Raw genomic sequence first — 19,146 nt, 5'->3', positions numbered from 1 at the left:
CAAAAAAAAAACCAACAACAACAATCAAATTAAAAAAAAAAAACGGAGAGACCGAGGATCAGTTAATCCAAAAAAAAAACCAACAACAACAATCAAATTAAAAAAAAAAAACGGAGAGACCGAGGAAGAGAGAGTGTGGAGGCGACAGGTCTGGGTCGGCGACGAGATCTCGGTTCGTGGGTTGCTCTGGGTTCGTCGGTTCGTGGGTTGCTGGGTTCGTCGGTTCGTGGGTTGCTCTGGGTCGAAGGCGATGGGTCGGCGACGAGATCGAGGTTCGTGGGTTGTTGGGTTCGTCGGTTCGTGGGTTGCTCTGGGTCGAAGGCGATGGGTCGGCGACGAGATCGAGGTTCGTGGGTTGCTATGGGTTCGTCGGTTCGTGGGTTGCTGGGTTCGTCGGTTCGTGGGTCGAAGGTCGCCGGCGGTTGCTGGTCTGGGTCGTTTCGTCGGTTCGTCGTTCGCTGGTCTGGGTCTCTCTCTCTCTCTTTCTTTCTTCGTGCTCTCTCTCTGTGTTTTCCGGAAAATAGCATTTGAAGTGAAAATAGAAGGTGAAATCAATTTCACCCGTGGGAGCTCTGTTTTACGGTCAAAGGGGAAATCAATTTCCGTTGACCCAATTTTCCCAAGCACCCAAACACAGCAATTTTCTGAAAATTGATTTCTGGAAGTGGTTTGAAGTTGAAACAAACACAGCCAAAATTTTGGGCTGATAAGAATGGGACCTTTTCTTTTTTCTTTTCTTTTTGCTAGGGAAACTTGTTTTTGTGATGAGGCCTTAGGCCTAGGCCTTGGAGAAGAATTAAGCCTTCTTTGAAGAGCAAATGCCGAACCCAAAAGGGAAAGTTGGATTGGGGTTGGGCTCAACAGGTACTCTAATTTGGGCCTAAAAAGTAATCCTGATGAGCAGCGGAAGCCCATTGTTTTAAAGCCCTGCTTAAAAAACCTACCCACATTTATTCCCTCTTCATCATCTTCGTCTTCATCTTCGTGTTCTTACTCTTACACAGAGAGAGATATGCTGGGTTCAACAGTGCGTACAGTACGAAGGGTCTCCTCCTCTTCCAACCATAACGTGTTGCTGAAAGAGTCAATTTTGAAGCGCTTCAATAACACTAGCACTGATAGAATTCTTATTAGCAAAGCCAATAATTATGTTTCTTCATCTTCATCTTCATCAACAACACAAATCAACAAAAACAATGAGACCCATTTGCGGAATGGCGAGTGTTGTACTACTACATTGGCGGCTCACGTGCTCAGAAACAGCAAGAATAATAGACAAAGACAACGCGGCGGCGGCGGCGTCGTGAGGCATCAACAGCAGCAAAAGAAAACGACGACGACGGATAGGGAGGATAAAGATAGAGATGCAATAGAGTTGGCATTGGATTCGGTGGTGAAGATATTCACAGTGAGTAGCAGCCCCAATTACATCCTCCCTTGGCAAAACAAGTCCCAGCGTGAATCCATGGGTTCTGGTATTTTTCCCTTTTTTTTTATTTCATATACTCACTCTTTTACTAAGCGCAAATTACAACTATGAGGTTTGGCCGAAATTTAAGTCTATGTATGAAATTTGATACTTTACCCACCTGAGTTTAAGTCAGTTACATTTCAGGTTAAATATATAATTTCGCTCCACTTTTATGTCTCTCGAGCCAACTTAAATTTCGGTGAAATATCAGTGGTTAAAGTGTCAAATTTTAAATTATAGGTAGACATCTTAAATTCCAGTGAGTGAAACTGGGGTAGTTGTAATTTGCTTTTTTGAATCAATTTTGAGAGAATTTTTGTGCAGTGCAATGAGAGTGTATATATGTGTGTGTGTGTTTGTGATGTGAATGCAGGGTTTGTAATCCCTGGAAGAAAGATAATTACAAATGCTCATGTAGTGGCTGATCATACGTTTGTACTTGTGAGGAAGCATGGTTCTCCTACCAAGTATAGAGCAGAGGTTCAAGCTGTTGGTCATGAATGTGATTTGGCTCTTCTCCTTGTTGAAAGCCAGGATTTTTGGGAGGGAATGAACTTCTTGGAGCTTGGAGACATCCCTTTTCTACAACAAGCTGTTGCTGTTGTTGGATATCCACAAGGTTTTACTTTTTTTTTTTCTTTTTGTTTATATATTTCTTGCATCTATCTATCTGTATGTCAATATGACTAATCAACAACATTGTGTAAATTAATTGCAGGCGGGGACAACATTTCTGTTACTAAAGGTGTTGTTTCCAGGGTTGAACCCACACAATATGTACATGGTGCAACCCAACTTATGGCAATTCAGATTGATGCAGCCATCAATCCGGGGAATAGCGGTGGCCCAGCAATCATGGCCAATAAAGTCGCTGGCGTTGCTTTTCAAAACCTTTCAGGTGCTGAGAATATTGGGTGAGTTGATTTTAACTTTGGTTGATGATAACTCATCTTCATAGTGGTGGCCCATCAATCCGAAGGGCCTGTTTGGATACAATTTATTTTGCTGAAACTGAAAACTTATTGTTAAAAAGATTGTAAATAAAAGTAAAAATTAGTTGAAATATTACAATTGGGTCATGAATAGTACTAAAAAGTGCAGTGGGACTCATAAAAAATAGCAAAAATAAGTTGAATAGTAAAATAATTTATAATTTTCATCCAAATCCAAACGCACACTTCATTTATCACTTCCACTTCTATACTATGGCTGCCTCATTAACTCTTCTCTTTCTACTATTTGGATCTTATGTTCTTAAAAATCTGCTACTTATTTCCTGATATCATTTACTTCCACTAACTCATAGAAGATTTCATTCTTAATATGTGTCTCCATTCATCTTCTTATGCCATGCTGTATCAAATTAAATTCAGTCTGTTTAAGGACATAGCAAATCTAGGTTCAATGTAAAAAAAAAAAAACCTCTAAGGTTTTAGTACTTTTATTTTCCTTCACTTTCTCGGACCCAAACACCTCTCTCTCTCCTCTCGCTTGCTCTCTCTCTTTCTCTCTTTAGCTCTCACAGAGAACAATGAGGCACAACAAACACGTTTCTCAAAGGCAATCCAATCTACATTTAGCAAATCAAAAGCACAAAAATTCAAACCTACAAGTTTCATCGACGCGTGGATCGGTTTCGCCCAAGGCTTCGATCTGGATCTTAAGCCCTTCTTCATAGCAAGCGATTGAGCGATCCACCTGTCCAAGCATCAAAAACATGTCGCTGAGTTGCATGTGATCGGAAAACGCTGCGAACGCGTGGTCGGCGCTTCTAGGAGGATCTGGAACCTGAATGGCCCGCTCCAGAATCGAAATCGCCTCCTCGAACCGCTCTAAACTCGAGTAGATCACCGCCGAAACGTGAAGGCTCATCGCCAAGTCCAGACTCGGCTCGCCGTCATCTCCACCGGAGCACCGCTCGAACTTTTTATTGTATCACTAGCAAGCAATTATTACTTTTTATGCTCACTCCCTCTCTCTAGTTCTATAGAAAATTGCTTGGTTAGAAGTTCCAAAAGGAGTTTCAATGGGTTTGCTGCCAAGCTCACTGGTCGTGAAAGACAAAAGCTTGAGTTAGGGTACTTTTTGACTTGATAGTTGTCACATTATATCTTAAACACTATTACTGGGTTTGAATTTTCTTTTTTCTTTTTTAATTTGGGTAATTTAAGAATGGAGTAATTGATAAGGACGCGTTCATTTTTCTCTTTTTTTGGTTCAGTAGAATTTCTATTTGTTTCCATGATAGTTGCTTTCGAAATTCCAGGAAAATTTTGAGCTTGAAATGACATTTTTTGTATTTGTTGCACTATTTGGTTGCCAAGAAAGTGAGAGAAAATAGAAAAGAAAAGAAAATATTTTTTTATTTGGATTTTTAATATAATTGTTGACATGGACGTGCTTATGTGAAATTTTTTAATCTCAAAAATGGAAACTAGAGAGAGTGAAAAAGAGAATCTAAGAAATTGTTGGAATTTTCACTATAATGATATTTTAGTAATGTTGATAATTGGATAAGTTGGAATTTACTTACAATAATTGGGTTAGGTTGGATTGAATTTGAGTTAAAAGCAATTAGTTTAAATAGGTTTTAATGGGTAAATGAGTTTTATATACCAAACTCAATTATGATCACCCCAAATCCGCCCATTTGACACTTCTAGTAAAATGAAATGGCTGGAGATTTTTAATTAAAAACGATCTGCTTTGTAAACCCACAATTTATAGGAAATTTCTTTTATGAAATGACGTGGCATGCAACCCGATATGTCTACTTTGCCTTCTCTATATATCTTTTATGAACAATTGCATGCAACCCAATATGTCATACAAAATAATGAATCCTTACAATAGCGTGGCTGGACCTTTTTATAAATTTGACGTAACACATTGAAACTGTTTATTTTATCACCACTTGGGTTTCAGTTCAAGTTTGGAGTGAGGTGGAGCCGAAGGCGATCTGATGTTCAAAGCTTATAAGCAATAATTCTCCCATATAGTTTCTCTCTCAAATATTTATATAAAAATAAGAGAGTCCCGCATAGTTTTTTACTCTCACTCGTCCGGTTTCATATATACATTCAACATGACTCAAGAAATCACATATCCGTAATCATTGCACACTACGTAAGTTTTTTTTGACAATCAGTTCCATAATTGGGGTCTCTCCTTGAGAGTCCCTTTTGGCACTAATATTATCTCCTCTAATTTCAGAGTACAGGCTTCAATAAATCAAAGAATTCCGCATTAAAAAAGAACAAATCTTGGGCATCATGTTTATCCATCAAACAACCCCCTCCCCACCCCAACCGGTTTCTCTCTCTCTCCCTAACCCCTTTTTATATTGTATTCCATTTCTTAAAGTAAACACTGCATTGCATTTTCCGTCCCTCCTGGAGATTATTGAAGGATACTCAGCTTCAACACTTGTCAATCATCCAGAGTATGAACTTACATAGGATTTTTACATGACTGAGATTTCTAGCCACCAATGTATCCCAGCCGATGAAGGATCATCGCCAAAATTAACATGCATATAGCCAGAATCAAGCCAGGTCTTCCCAGCAGCCAATTCTTTGTCTTCTTTACACCTTCCACTCCTCTTTGAAGCCTGTCTGCCCAACGCATCTGCACCAACAATTCACAGGAAACCAAAAAACTCATATTCATCATCAACTACAGTAACAGTAAGCTGTGCAAATTTTGGATCAGATGAGTTAGGTATATTTTCTCAAGAGGACTCTTTTATAGCCTGTAACTTCAGCGGACCTCGTCTCCAATGACTGGTTTTTGAGTCAAACAACTTAAACATCTAAAGACAATTTGAATCTTAAAACTTTCATTACATTACATAGGATGAGAGTGAAACAACATAAATTTCACTTAAATTGAGGGGTGCGTTATAGATTTTCTTTTCAATTCTGAGACAATCTATACCAAAAAAAAGTCTCATAATGTGGTGTTCACTTTTATTTGATATTATTTTCATCCATTTTCCAAACGTCAAGTAGATCCAAATCATATCTAATTCACTCATGACAATAGCAGTGACATTTCATAAATGACAATGATACATGCCTACTAAAAACTTGAAGAAATACCTTCTTTATAAATTAAGGATGCAAACTGAACATATTCTAGAATACTATATTGCAAATTAAAAATTTCTAGCTAGTTCTATTATAAAGAATGAGACATGCATTAAAAATTTGGGTAAAGATTTGGTACCATTTTATCCAAGTCGTCTGGTGATAATGATGACATAGCTTGTTGAGCTTTTGCTGCATCTTCTCGAGAAAGCTTCATACCAAACTGTTCACTCATGTTTGCCATCATGTCTGGATTCATATTCTTAATCATTGATGTAAACATCTGCCAAAGATCGTGCAAATTTTATTCATGAACTCTTTTAGCCACAGAAAATAATGTAATTCCATTGGCACAATAAACAATTCAAAGCACAAACTCATCCTTGGGGCTATACTTTTTCAGAAACAAGCAGTATCCAGTGACCAAGTAATATCCAAAAGTGGAAACAAAAAATACACAGAAATCGAAAATTGTCATAACATATGTAGTCTGACTGCATCGAATAAAGTTTCAAATTAATGACAAATTAATATAGCATCTGACAGATTTTTTTTTATTTTTTTGGGAAAAGAAAATTCTTGATTTCAAACTGGGCTTCACTAAACATTTAAGAACATTTCACTAGGACAAATTTTTTATTTTTAATCTACATAAAGCAACCAAACATCTAATTTATGCTTTTATAAAATCAACAAACCTGCCGCATTGCTGGATCTTTCATTTGATTTCTCATCTGTTCTTGCAAATCAGGAGTCGAGGATGGGAAGCTTGATGGAGTAGAAGTTCTTAAATTTGAAAACATATCACGAGATGTACTAGATTCACCCACAACACTAGATCTATCAACTACAGGATTTTCCTGGGCTGCTGAAGATTTTATCCCAGTATCTGAAACCCCTTTTACAGCTGCTGCTGTAGGAACTGAGTCCATCCCTTTCAAAGAGGATGCCATTTCAAACATCTTCTGAAGGTCATCCGGTGACATTTTATTCATCATATTAGTTGCCGTTTTAAGCATGTCAGGTGTCATATTTGGAGGAACTGAGCTGCCAGGATTATTATCTGAGGAACCTCCCATAAAATAAGGGTTCTCCCCCTGAAATGAAGAAGCCATTTCAAGCATTTTTTGAAGTTCTTCAGGTGACATCTTGCTGATCACATTTGATGCAGTCTTAACCATTTCAGGAGGTACCTCTCCACAATTTCCAGAATTCATGGCAGCCAGTGTGTCCGGATCAACATTTGAAATAAAATTCTGGAACGATCTATAAAACAAATACACCATGCACAGAAACAAAGGTTAGCTATCTTACGGATTATAACTCAATGACTGTACAGAACATAGAAAAGGATGCATCAACAGGACAAGACCTTTAGAAATTAGAATTCAGAAGGGGGGAATATATATACATATATATATTCCCAATAGGACTACATCTTATTTCAAAATTAAATTCAGTTCTGAGACAACTTGTTGCAAAATATAGCCTGAACTGGGACATTTCAGCAAGTTTTCTTTACAAAATGAACGCACTGCTATGGAAAAGTAGTCAGGTGAAAATTGATGTTCATCCAATATCCACTCTTAATCCCTTTTATTTTGCCAAACAAAACTATTGCATTATCAAATTACTACATCCTCCATGATATATTGGGCTCAAGCACGGAATTTTATAACAACCATTGAGATTTTTCTCTGCAGTACATAATCTAAATTATTCATAGTAATGGCAATTATGTATTACTGTATCTTAGAGGATCCATGATAGCAAATAACAAAAGTCAATCTAGAAAACATGAACAAACACCTCACCAAATACTCCAAAACTAAATGAGGTCTGTAATATGTAATGGTCACATGCAAGTAATCTTTAACAAAAAATTATTATTAGACAAGCAGGCAATAACTCTTTTATGGACGCAAACAAACCTGATTGTGTCTGGGTCATCTTTCAAAGCATGCAAAGACTCAGAATTGGACATAATACCCCCTCTGTTAACTGCACTTTGTCTCTTAGTAGAGTCACCATTTTGATGTGGCTGTACCACTGAATGCTCCATGAATGAGTTTTTATGATTTTCAGAAGAGACAGTCTCGACCTCTTCAGTAATTTCTTCAATCACTAAACCTATTAAACAAGCAAAGATCAATAATAAGTCAAAAGATTGTATATCTGGGATATATATATGCTATAGATCTCACTCATTTAAGAAGTTAATACAGGGACCCCAAAAAAACAAGAAAAGAACATACCTCTTTGTGCATGCCCACCCCCTTCTTTGGCCAATTTTTCCTTTGCATCCCTATGTCAGCAATTTGATACCATTTAACTTGTCAATTTTGACAGCTCAGATGCTTAATGTTAAAACTGAGAGTTAAATAACTTATAAAAGGGAATGTAAATCCAAAAAATCAAGAATCCTGATTTCTGAAATATAAGAGCCATTTATAGGATTGGCAACAGTCTTAATGGTATAAACCGTAGGCTTAAAGAAGTAAAACATGATATGTTTAAAATTTTGTGATTTGTAAACTATTTGGATTAAATTATCAACTGATTCTCAGTGGAAAAAATAAAAAAATTCTTTCTTTTTTAAGATCTCAAAGATTAGCTGTTATTGCATATGGCTCACCACTCAACCCAAGTCCAAAGGACTCACATTGATGCATACATCAGCTGTACGTATGACATGTTCAGTAAATACTTTCATTATTCTTTGGTTGATAGATAGAGATTGAGAGAGGAGCACACCTTAAAACTTCTGCAATTGTTTCATCATCTGGGGAAACTTCAAGTGCCTTGCTCAAATCAGACACAGCATCCTAACATATTCAGAAATGCCATTAGATAACACAAGCAAATCAGCATACAGTTACATTAATATATACATCCTTCAAAGACCAATTAGTTAATCACTGCATATAAATACATAGAACTCACTTCTAATTGACCAAGTTCTTTGTATGCTTGTCCTCTTCGGTAAAGAGCTTTGATATTGTTCGCATCATATGCCAAAACCTGAAGTAATAAAAGAACTAAATAACTTAGATTAAAGGTGGAACGACACTTACAGGCACGTGAAGAAAGTAACTAATAAAAAAATAATGTCCACTTACATAGGCAGCATAAAGCAAGACAAAAGGAAATATTTTAGCTTATGTTCTCAGATACTCTTCCTAGTTATATTATCAGTTATGCTAGGCTCCCTAATTTATTAGTTTCAATTACTACATACTGTTTTATTAGTGGGTGTTGTTACATCAAAATGTGTGGATATAGACATGATCAATTGACAACCAATATCATAAAACAAAACGATACCAGAAGAGAAAAATGACTTCTTCATACCTCAGAGCCTTCATTTATGCATTCATCATACTGTCTTGTTTTCAAATAACACGACATCAAGTTGAGTGAGCATGCCAACAGAACTGTTCTGCCTTTGGAAGATAAAATGCCTTGTAAATTTTTCTTTGCCTAAGATTTAGAGAGCAAAAACAATATTATATCAGTCAAAAGGGACTCCACACCCAGCAAGGGAACAATCTCTTGGACCAATAACAAAAATAAATGAATGTATGAATGAGTAAATAAAAGGTTCAAACAGACACAAAGGTTCACTTACAAGCAAATATTTCTCTGAGGCATCACCGAACCTTCCCTGGCTGTGAAGCTCATTCCCCTGCCAAATTGAAAATAAATCCATAAATGCATGGTAGACATGGACCAAGCCAAGAGGGTTGAAGGGGGGCTATCACCCGTCTACCCACTTCTAACCCCAACCAGAAAAAATTTTACTCATGTCATTTGGATAAATGCACCCCAAACAACCCTCCCCTAAGAAATGCCGCTCATTGACTTCTCTAAACCAAAAATTCTTCTTTCCTTTTAGAGAATCGATATATATCTTATATGCTGTGGGTCTTATATTTGAAAAGTGACATACAAGCGAATTTTTAATTTTTATTCTCTTTTAAAATTCTTTCCATATTAAAGCAATACCCCTTTTAAGGTGAATTTGGATTTAAAGATAAAGCAAATTTTCCTCCAACTCACTACATAGAAACTCAAATAAGCATCTACTTGTATTTTCAGTCACATGACCTACTTAATAGTCACATTACTTTTTAAATGAGTTAGTAAACCATGTGATTTAATACATGTGGATGGTCTTATAACCCATCACGTAATGGTATGGAAGAGATTCCTCCAAGCCAAACTGGAGTAAAACTTTGTCCGTAAAAGATTACATTTGACATTTTTTGCATTAATTTAATTTCTCAATTTACTCTCGAGTATTCAAATGACATGTTTAAAGCATTAAATTTTTTTATATTTAAATTAACATTTTAGTCTAATCAAGGTGGGCCACATGTATTCCTCTCCACCATTCTATTCTATCCGAAGTCCCTATTATCTCTTTAATTTACATATCCTTTTCTACTATCAATGCATTCCTTTTTACATCCTTAGCTTCAAAGTGAAGAGTCCTCACAAGCACAAGATGATTAGGCCCTCAAAACGAATATCGTGTTTGTCAAGCACATGTCTTAATCATTGTAAAGAAATTGATCCATATTTAACATAGACAAACGGATAGCTATTACTTGAGATGGTTACAAAATATACCTTTTTCTTCAGCACCTCAGCTGCACTCAACTCATAGCTCATCTGAGCATCAGCACGGGCACGCATAGCCGCTATCTCTTCGGGCGATGCATTAGCCATCTTCTCACCAATCTCAGCCATCTCCTCGGGACGGGTATGCTTCAACTGCTCTGCAGCCATCTTCAAGTCTTCAGGATTCATGTTCTTCATGCCTTCAGTGGCCATCTTCATCAAATCTGGATTAGACATCATCTGCAATGCCATTCACATAAGATACCCATATAAAAACAATAACTATAGCCAACAAAACCATACAATTTAAAGATCCAAAAAAAAAAAAAAAATCAAATGTGGGTGCTAATTATAGCCCCAATCACACCCAATTCGACCATAATTCAAATACATCAATAATACCCAGAACTTGAAATGAAAATTTCTGAGATACCCAATTCTCAAAACTCATAATTTAATCAAATCAGCAGATTATGTAATAACACCAAAAAAGAAAAGTCAAAATTAGAGGCATAGATTGAATGATTAGGTAGAAACCTGTTGTTGGATTCGAGCGAAATCGGCAGGCGACATTCGACTCATCTGCTCCTGAGCGAGCCTTATCATCTCTGGATCCATCATTCCGTTAAACATTCTTCTTCTTCTTCTTCTTCTCTCTCTCTCTCTCTCTCTCCAAACTTCAATTACAAAAAGATCAAAATCTCAAACCCACAAAAATTATAACAATAACAGCTTCTTCTTCTTCTTCTTCTTCCTCGTGATTCTGCTTCTGCAGAAAGATAGAGATCTGAGAGAGTTTGGTTTTAATTTGGGAATTTACTTTTGGTTGGGGGGCTTCAGTTTCTGTTTTTCAGTTTGGGATTTAGGAAATTATTAATGAATGAATAATTGCCGAATAGCCAGCCGAACGAGAAATAAATATTTGTACCAGAGCTGGTCATTTATTAGTGGCTGCGTCTCACGCGCCCACCAAAACTGAACCTAAAATTTTTATGATTTTCAACTTTAAGGTCCAATTGGAAACATAAGTCTACTCTCCAAAGAATCGAATATGTTATTAAATCACCTTTATGCCCCTCTTCTTTTTGTTTTATTTCCAGTGACTGCCAGCAAATGCGAATGCGAATGTGAATGGAAAGGCTGACGAAACCCCCCTCTCGTCATCAGCAAGTTTATTTCCAAGTGTCTCACACTTTTGTAACTTGTAATAAAATAAAATGAAGCCACATCAGATCTCACTATATTTAAGTTTATCTCCACTTTCTTTCTTCTTTTGGTTAATACATTTAACTTACTTTTCACTTTCCTAGATCTTACTTATCTTATGCTTTTTCTTTTTTTCTTTTTTCTTTTTTTGATAAATTTTTTTTAGTTTAACTGGTAAAGTCTCTAAATCTATGATTCAATTTTCGCCTATACCAAAAACCAATTGGTATCTTAGTATGATGAAAAATAGGGACAATATAACATAATTTGGGGTCTTTTATATGTAAACATTAATTAAATTAAATTATTTAATACTAATTAAATTAAGACTAATTTGATCCATTAATACCAAAAACCAATTGGTATCTTAGTATGATGAAAAATAGGGACAATATAACATAATTTGGGGTCTTTTATATGTAAACATTAATTAAATTAAATTATTTAATACTAATTAAATTAAGACTAATTTGATCCATTAATTTATAAATTGACACAAGTAATACTAACTGAACTAAATTTAATTTCATATGAAGGATTGAATATCATAGTTGAAGCTCAAATTTTAACCCCAAAAAAAAAAAAAAAACTTACTTTAACTTGAATATATGACAATGCTAAATTGTGATCTAAAATTTAATTTTATATATTGTTTTTAAGAGAGATAGATAGATAGATAGATAGATAGATAGATAGATATTATTCTATTAGAGGGAGATTAATTATCATTGACGATCTAACACATTTGCAACATTTTTTAAAAAACATTTTAGAGTTTCATTTTAGTTAAATTTCTATTGCTTTCCTATTTTGGAAGCCTTCTTTTGTTTGGGGGGGAGTACTACAAAATGTTTACAATATGATGTGATAATGACTTTGATGGTTGAACTTCAACAACCTAATTAATGAGAGTATGATTTTTTTTTTTTTTTTTTAATAATTGATGACATGTCAGATTGTAATTCTAGTAAAATTTGGCATATAAAATTTTGGGCTGATAAGAATGGGACCTTTTCTTTTTTTTTTTTCTTTTCTTTTTGCTAGGGAAACTTGTTTTTGTGATGAGGCCTTAGGCCTAGGCCTTGGAGAAGAATTAAGCCTTCTTTGAAGAGCAAATTCCGAACCCAAAAGGGGAAGTTGGATTGGGGTTGGGCTCAACAGGTACTCTAATTTGGGCCTCAAAAGTAATCCTGATGAGCAGCGGAAGCCCATTGTTTTAAAGCCCTGCTTAAAAAAGCTACCCACATTTATTCCCTCCTCATCATCTTCGTCTTCATCTTCGTGTTCTTACTCTTACACAGAGAGAGATATGCTGGGTTCAACAGTGCGTACAGTTCGAAGGGTCTCCTCCTCTTCCAACCATAACGTGTTGCTGAAAGAGTCAATTTTGAAGCGCTTCAATAACACTAGCACTGATAGAATTCTTATTAGCAAAGCCAATAATTATGTTTCTTCATCTTCATCTTCATCAACAACGCAAATCAACAAAAACAATGAGACCCATTTGCGGAATGGCGAGTGTTGTACTACTACATTGGCGTCTCACGTGCTCAGAAACAGCAAGAATAATAGACAAAGACAACGCGGCGGCGGCGGCGGCGGCGGCGTCGTGAGGCATCAACAGCAGCAAAAGAAAACGACGACGACGGATAGGGAGGATAAAGATAGAGATGCAATAGAGTTGGCATTGGATTCGGTGGTGAAGATATTCACAGTGAGTAGCAGCCCCAATTACATCCTCCCTTGGCAAAACAAGTCCCAGCGTGAATCCATGGGTTCTGGTATTTTTCCCTTTTTTTTTATTTCATATACTCACTCTTTTACTAAGCGCAAATTACAACTATGAGGTTTGGCCGAAATTTAAGTCTATGTATGAAATTTGATACTTTACCCACCTGAGTTTAAGTCAGTTACATTTCAGGTTAAATATATAATTTCGCTCCACTTTTATGTCTCTCTAGGCAACTTAAATTTCGGTGAAATATCAGTGGTTAAAGTGTCAAATTTTAAATTATAGGTAGACATCTTAAATTCCGGTGAGTGAAACTGGGGTAGTTGTAATTTGCTTTTTTGAATCAATTTTGAGAGAGTTTTTGTGCAGTGCAATGAGAGTGTATATATGTGTGTGTGTGTTTGTTTGATGTGAATGCAGGGTTTGTAATCCCTGGAAGAAAGATAATTACAAATGCTCATGTAGTGGCTGATCATACGTTTGTACTTGTGAGGAAGCATGGTTCTCCTACCAAGTATAGAGCAGAGGTTCAAGCTGTTGGTCATGAATGTGATTTGGCTCTTCTCCTTGTCGAAAGCCAGGATTTTTGGGAGGGAATGAACTTCTTGGAGCTTGGAGACATCCCTTTTCTACAACAAGCTGTTGCTGTTGTTGGATATCCACAAGGTTTTACTTTTTTTTTCTTTTTGTTTATATATTTCTTGCATCTATCTATCTGTATGTCAATATGACTAATCAACAACATTGTGTAAATTAATTGCAGGCGGGGACAACATTTCTGTTACTAAAGGTGTTGTTTCCAGGGTTGAACCCACACAATATGTACATGGTGCAACCCAACTTATGGCAATTCAGATTGATGCAGCCATCAATCCAGGGAATAGTGGTGGCCCAGCAATCATGGCCAATAAAGTCGCTGGCGTAGCTTTTCAAAACCTTTCAGGTGCTGAGAATATTGGGTGAGTTGATTTTAACTTTGGTTGATGATAACTCATCTTCATAGTGGTGGCCCATCAATCCGAAGGGCCTGTTTGGATACAATTTATTTTGCTGAAACTGAAAACTTATTGTTAAAAAGATTGTAAATAAAAGTAAAAATTAGTTGAAATATTACAATTGGGTCATGAATATTACTAAAAAGTGCAGTGGGACTCATAAAAAATAGCAAAAATAAGTTGAATAGTAAAATAATTTATAATTTTCATCCAAATCCAAGCGCACACTTCATTTATCACTTCCACTTCTATACTATGGCTGCCTCATTAACTCTTCTCTTTCTACTATTTGGATCTTATGTTCTTAAAAATCTGCTACTTATTTCCTGATATCATTTACTTCCACTAACTCATAGAAGATTTCATTCTTAATATGTGTCTCCATTCATCTTCTTATGCCATGCTGTATCAAATTAAATTCAGTCTGTTTAAGGACATAGCAAATCTAGGTTCAATGTATCCCTATGATGTATCAACTTTGTATATTTGAAATAGAGATTATAAAAAAAGAGTCTTGCGTATTATTTTGTGTGGTCTTGCATGAATATTATCCAAATCAAGCACAAGGCTTCCACTGGTCAATTGTTCTACATTTAGAGTTGTTAATTCTTCATCATATGTGTGATTCCTAGGCTTTTTTCATCTTCCTAGATGAAAGCCACAGAGCTTGGCTGTTACTTGCAGGCTGTCCTGCATCTGAAGAGTTTGGAAGGATCATGGTCCTCCAACATTTGGTAATTAGTTGACAATATCAGTGAGTATTGGTTTCAATAATGGATACATGATATACATGAGATTGCATTATCCTAGGGAAATGTAGTTGTTATTTGGCATTTGATTTTATATCAACTTAAATGAGATCGAATCCGCAGGCAAACAGAATATAGACTATAAATTATCAAGCTTAATATCTTCAAACATTTTACTTATAACTAATAATAACAAATTATCTAGCATAATTCATTTCATCATAAAGTTAAAGTAATTTTTTCCAAATCTCCAACTGTGTAAGACAAATTATCGATGAAAATGTTTTCCTTCATGTTGGATTGTGCAGTTATATTATTCCTGTTCCAGTAATAAAACATTTTCTTGATGGTGTTGAAGAAAGCGGAAAATATGTTGGGTTCTGCTCTCTGGGTTTAGTATGCCAGCCTACTGAAAATGTCCAACTTCGAAACCACTTCAAAATGCTCCCTGAAATGACTGGGGTACTTGTGAGCAAAATTAATCCTCTTTCAGATGCATACAAAATCTTGAAGAAGGATGATATTATCCTCACGTTTGATGGTGTGCCTATAGCAAATGATGGAACTGGTACTCGCTTTCTATTCTTTATTTATGATAATCTAATATAAATTTTTTGTGGCATGCTGGTTTGCATTGCATGCTGCTACATTAGCAAGTATGGTTATTTTGATTTAACGTAGACTTTGTCTCTACTCTTACAAAAGCTACAAAATTTTAATTCCGTTCTGAGTAAAATAAATTGAGAGCAACCCTTAAAATGTAATACTAAGATATTATTTCCCCATACTTGTATCCTTTGCGCAAGAAACTGCATATACATTGGTTTATTGGTATGCCTGCTCTGAACCAAATGATGAGAAGAAGGCTGATGTTCATTCCTGCTAGAAAATATGTTTGTATAAACTATTTTTTTCTCTTTTTCCCTATTACTTTTTTCCCTTCTCCTTTTCTCTCTTTTTTTCTTTTTGATTTATCTTCATATTTGAAGGTGCATTTTTGGACATATGTTGTTCTCCCCTTACATTCATAATTTGTATTGTGATTTACACACCACACAGTTCCTTTCCGAAACAGAGAGCGGATAACATTTGATTATCTAGTGTCAATGAAGAAACCCAATGAAACAGCAGTAGTTAAAGTTCTGAGGGATGGCAAAGAGTGTGAATTTAGTATCACCCTTCGACCTGTAAGTCATTCTGCTTCATTTTTAAGATAATTTTGTCCTAGACTCAATAAAAATATCCAAAGTTGCTTGAACTGATATAAATTAGATGAAAAATGGAATTTTTGATTTCTTAAAAAAAGAAAAAAGAAAAAAAGAAACAGTCACTTGTAAAGATACTACTCAAAGAAAAATTTTTTTTTTTTTTTTTTTCTCTTCTATTTTCCGTCCTCAAAACCATGAGAGCAAAACAGTCATGAACTGTAATTTCTGTAAAGTATGATTTATGTAGCCAACCCCCTATTGTTAGAATAAGACTACACTAGCTTTGGTAGCCAAAGGGGGAGGGGAAGAGAAATGAAAAAGGGTAAAGGAAGGGGAAGAGAAGGGAATAGAATGGGTAAGGAAAGTATGTCTTATTTGTAATTTTGGGTATACGGAAGAAAGTAGAAGTCTAGAAGAAAAGAGTATGTGTTTCTTTTGTTTGGTTCCTAGAGAGAAAGGAAGGGTTCGTGTTATATTAATTGACCTTTATGTCCATATATGACAAAAATAGTATGCAGTGATAAATAGGAAACAATGAAGGTATTGGTGATTGCAAAAGTAGGTCCCTTTCCTTTTTTTTTTTTTTTTTTGCCCCAATTTGGGAGGTAACAATTTTGTAGGCCCAGGTGGAAGGTTTATATCTCCCTTCCTAATTTGGTTGCTAATTAGTTTGAGAAACTTTTGATAGGCTTTTAGGGTGGGTATGGCATATAAATTTTCATGTGACCTAGCTTACTTGGAGGACGTGTGCTATCTGGTTCAGGAGGATAGTTTTAGAATTACTTATCTTTGATTGTATATGTTTGTGCCCTCAATGAATACTTCAACATTTCATCTGGATTAATTCAATGGTCTGTCAATTAAGTGAAATTTAATTGTTGGTTTTTGCAGCTGCAGCCATTAGTACCAGTTCATCAATTTGATAAACTCCCAAGTTATTATATATTTGCTGGACTGGTCTTTGTTCCTCTCACTCAGCCATACCTTCATGAATATGGTGAAGACTGGTATAATACTTCACCACGTCGATTATGTGAACGTGCACTTAGGGAATTGCCTAAGAAGGCTGGTGAACAACTTGTTGTCCTTTCTCAGGTCTGTAGGCTTCTTCCATTCTTTGTTGGGATTAACCAGGTTACATGTATTTTGGTTTGTTGATTGAATAAGCTGGTATTTGACTCTTTTTTGGGGAGGGGGGGAAGGGGGGTTTACAGGGTTATTGGGACAGTTCATGTGCTTTGCTCTTGTTTGGATATCCTGTGCACTAGGACTGCACCCCCTTATGTTGCCATATGAAAATTTTCTATTAAACAGAAAATTGTCTCATTTATGTTAAAAGGCTTCTAAAGCTGGACCTCCATCACATCATTAAATTCATTCTTTGATTGGACACTACATTTTTGTTATATTGATTATGTACGGTAAAATACTTCATATTTGGTGACATATGCTTCTTTTGTTCAGGTGCTGATGGATGATATCAATGCAGGTTACGAACGTCTTGCAGAGTTACAGGTGCTTATATTTATCTTGTTTGTTTCTCATAACTTTAATGGGTCTCTTTTAACTAGCTGTAAATAGGCACGGACAATCAGAATAGGAACAAGGAAGTATCAGCCAGGCACTTGATATGTCTGTAAATTTTCTACGTCCAAATTCCTAAGTCTACACTGAAATAATCATACCATGGGTACTGATTTTCCTGTAAATCTCCTTGGTCCAAACTCCAAAATCAACCTACTAAGATTTTTATACCATTAGTGTTTTATCAGTAAAAGAACTTTTGTAGGTAGATGCAAATATTAGGCAGAGTGGACTTTTGGAGTGGGAGATTTAGTGATGCCTTTAGGGGTGGTCATGTCCTATGTGTACTTCCACTCCCTGGTTACATAAAAACCTGGAAAATGCAAACTACCCCCTTGTGGTCTTTCCATAATTTGTGAAACAACCTTAAAGTTTGAAGCATAGCACATAACCCCCTTGTGGTGCAGATTAATACGCAAATGCTATATATTCTTTCAACAGTAATGGAAAAATTCATGTAGGGTCGCGACTCGCGTGTGCCTATCTAAACTCCCTGAATGCAAGGATGGGATAATTTTCCACCTCTTTCTCACAAATTTAAGGCCATCTTTTGGCCATTATTTTGCATTTCTCAAGATTACATCTAGTTCCTTCCATGATGACTTATGAAATTAGTTGAAAAATGATTTGCCACCTCAAGAGTTATCATGTATTGAGAAATGTAAGATAATGAAAAAAATTATCCTTAAATCTCTTGGAAAGAGGCCAGGTGATTTCACACTCAATCTACTCTTGCATTTAGGGCTTTTAAATGCACTTTTCTATCACTATTGACGAAAGACATTACATTTGCCCTTTGATCTATCCGCAATTCAGAGGCTTTATGTGTCACACTTCAAATTTCAGGGAGTTTCCTTGATAACAGAGGCTTTTTGTAATTCCTTATATATTTAGTCAACTTGGAAGTTTTGCCAAGTACATAGCCAAGTTGTTGCTGAAAATTTTTAATTGTATCTTGCGCAGGTCAAGAAAGTTAATGGTGTAGAAATTGAAAATCTGAAGCATTTATGCCAGATTGTGGAGACCTGTAGTAATGAGAGCGTAAGGTTTGATTTGGATGATGAAAGGGTCATTGTACTGAACTATCATTTGGCAAAGATTGCCTCCTCTAAAATTTTGAGGCGCCACAGAATACCTTCTGCCAAGTCCGATGATCTTATTGATGAACAGAACAGTCTGGAAGTTGGGTTGGCCTGCTAGTGCTCAAGCTGAGAAAACCTAATTGAAATATCTTGTGCCATTGTGGCCAAGGATTTGAGCTGAATTTTCTTCGGATACCTTCTTCCCAAATAGTGTCTAGTTTATTAATTAGTAGCTAGTTTATTTAGTTAGCCGCCTTCTACTTCTTCCTGCATAATTATTAGGGGCTAGTTTATTTAGTAAGAAAGGTTGAAGATTCAAATTCATAAAAGGTGAGTGTCCCTACGTATCTATGATAATATATTGATAAAACAATTTCAATTACAAACTATTTATTTGTTATTCTAAAA

General features: G+C 35.9%; 2 protein-coding genes and 1 long non-coding RNA gene across 4 annotated transcripts in view; 1 reads left to right on the top strand and 2 right to left on the bottom strand.

The window, feature by feature from the left end:
• The window catches only part of LOC112032721 (uncharacterized), a 13,398-nt gene extending 9,792 nt beyond the window's left edge, over window positions 1-3,606 (bottom strand). Inside the window, exon 1 of the long non-coding RNA XR_010632568.1 lies at window positions 3,082-3,606. This is a non-coding gene — a long non-coding RNA (uncharacterized LOC112032721). The remainder of the gene's footprint in view (window positions 1-3,081) is intronic.
• On the top strand, window positions 960-19,146 carry LOC112009320 (protease Do-like 10, mitochondrial). Of its 2 annotated transcripts, none has more exons than XM_065782368.1 (8): window positions 960-1,475; window positions 1,845-2,090; window positions 2,190-2,385; window positions 15,173-15,432; window positions 15,924-16,051; window positions 16,964-17,167; window positions 17,537-17,587; window positions 18,620-19,146. In XM_065782368.1, the coding sequence occupies exons 1-8, from the start codon at window positions 1,013-1,015 to the stop codon at window positions 18,854-18,856; spliced, it is 1,785 nt and encodes a 594-aa protein (XP_065638440.1). In that variant the 5' UTR covers window positions 960-1,012; the 3' UTR covers window positions 18,857-19,146. The 2 variants fall into 2 exon arrangements, with proteins under 2 accessions (XP_065638440.1, XP_023897418.1); XM_024041650.2 differs by lacking the exons at window positions 960-1,475; window positions 1,845-2,090; window positions 2,190-2,385 and adding exons at window positions 12,655-13,169; window positions 13,541-13,786; window positions 13,884-14,079.
• Window positions 4,558-11,163, bottom strand: LOC136071283 (outer envelope protein 61-like). Its single transcript, XM_065782366.1, has 11 exons — window positions 10,720-11,163; window positions 10,192-10,422; window positions 9,188-9,244; window positions 8,911-9,039; window positions 8,503-8,580; window positions 8,314-8,384; window positions 7,815-7,864; window positions 7,491-7,689; window positions 6,258-6,825; window positions 5,699-5,842; window positions 4,558-5,098 (listed from the first exon to the last, which is right to left on the bottom strand). The coding sequence occupies exons 1-11, from the start codon at window positions 10,813-10,815 to the stop codon at window positions 4,952-4,954; spliced, it is 1,770 nt and encodes a 589-aa protein (XP_065638438.1). The 5' UTR covers window positions 10,816-11,163; the 3' UTR covers window positions 4,558-4,951.

This window comes from Quercus suber, unplaced genomic scaffold (assembly GCF_002906115.3).
Source record: "Quercus suber isolate HL8 unplaced genomic scaffold, Cork oak 2.0 scaffold_299, whole genome shotgun sequence".
Taxonomy (NCBI): domain Eukaryota; kingdom Viridiplantae; phylum Streptophyta; class Magnoliopsida; order Fagales; family Fagaceae; genus Quercus; species Quercus suber.
This window is presented reverse-complemented; position numbering and strand designations above follow the sequence as displayed.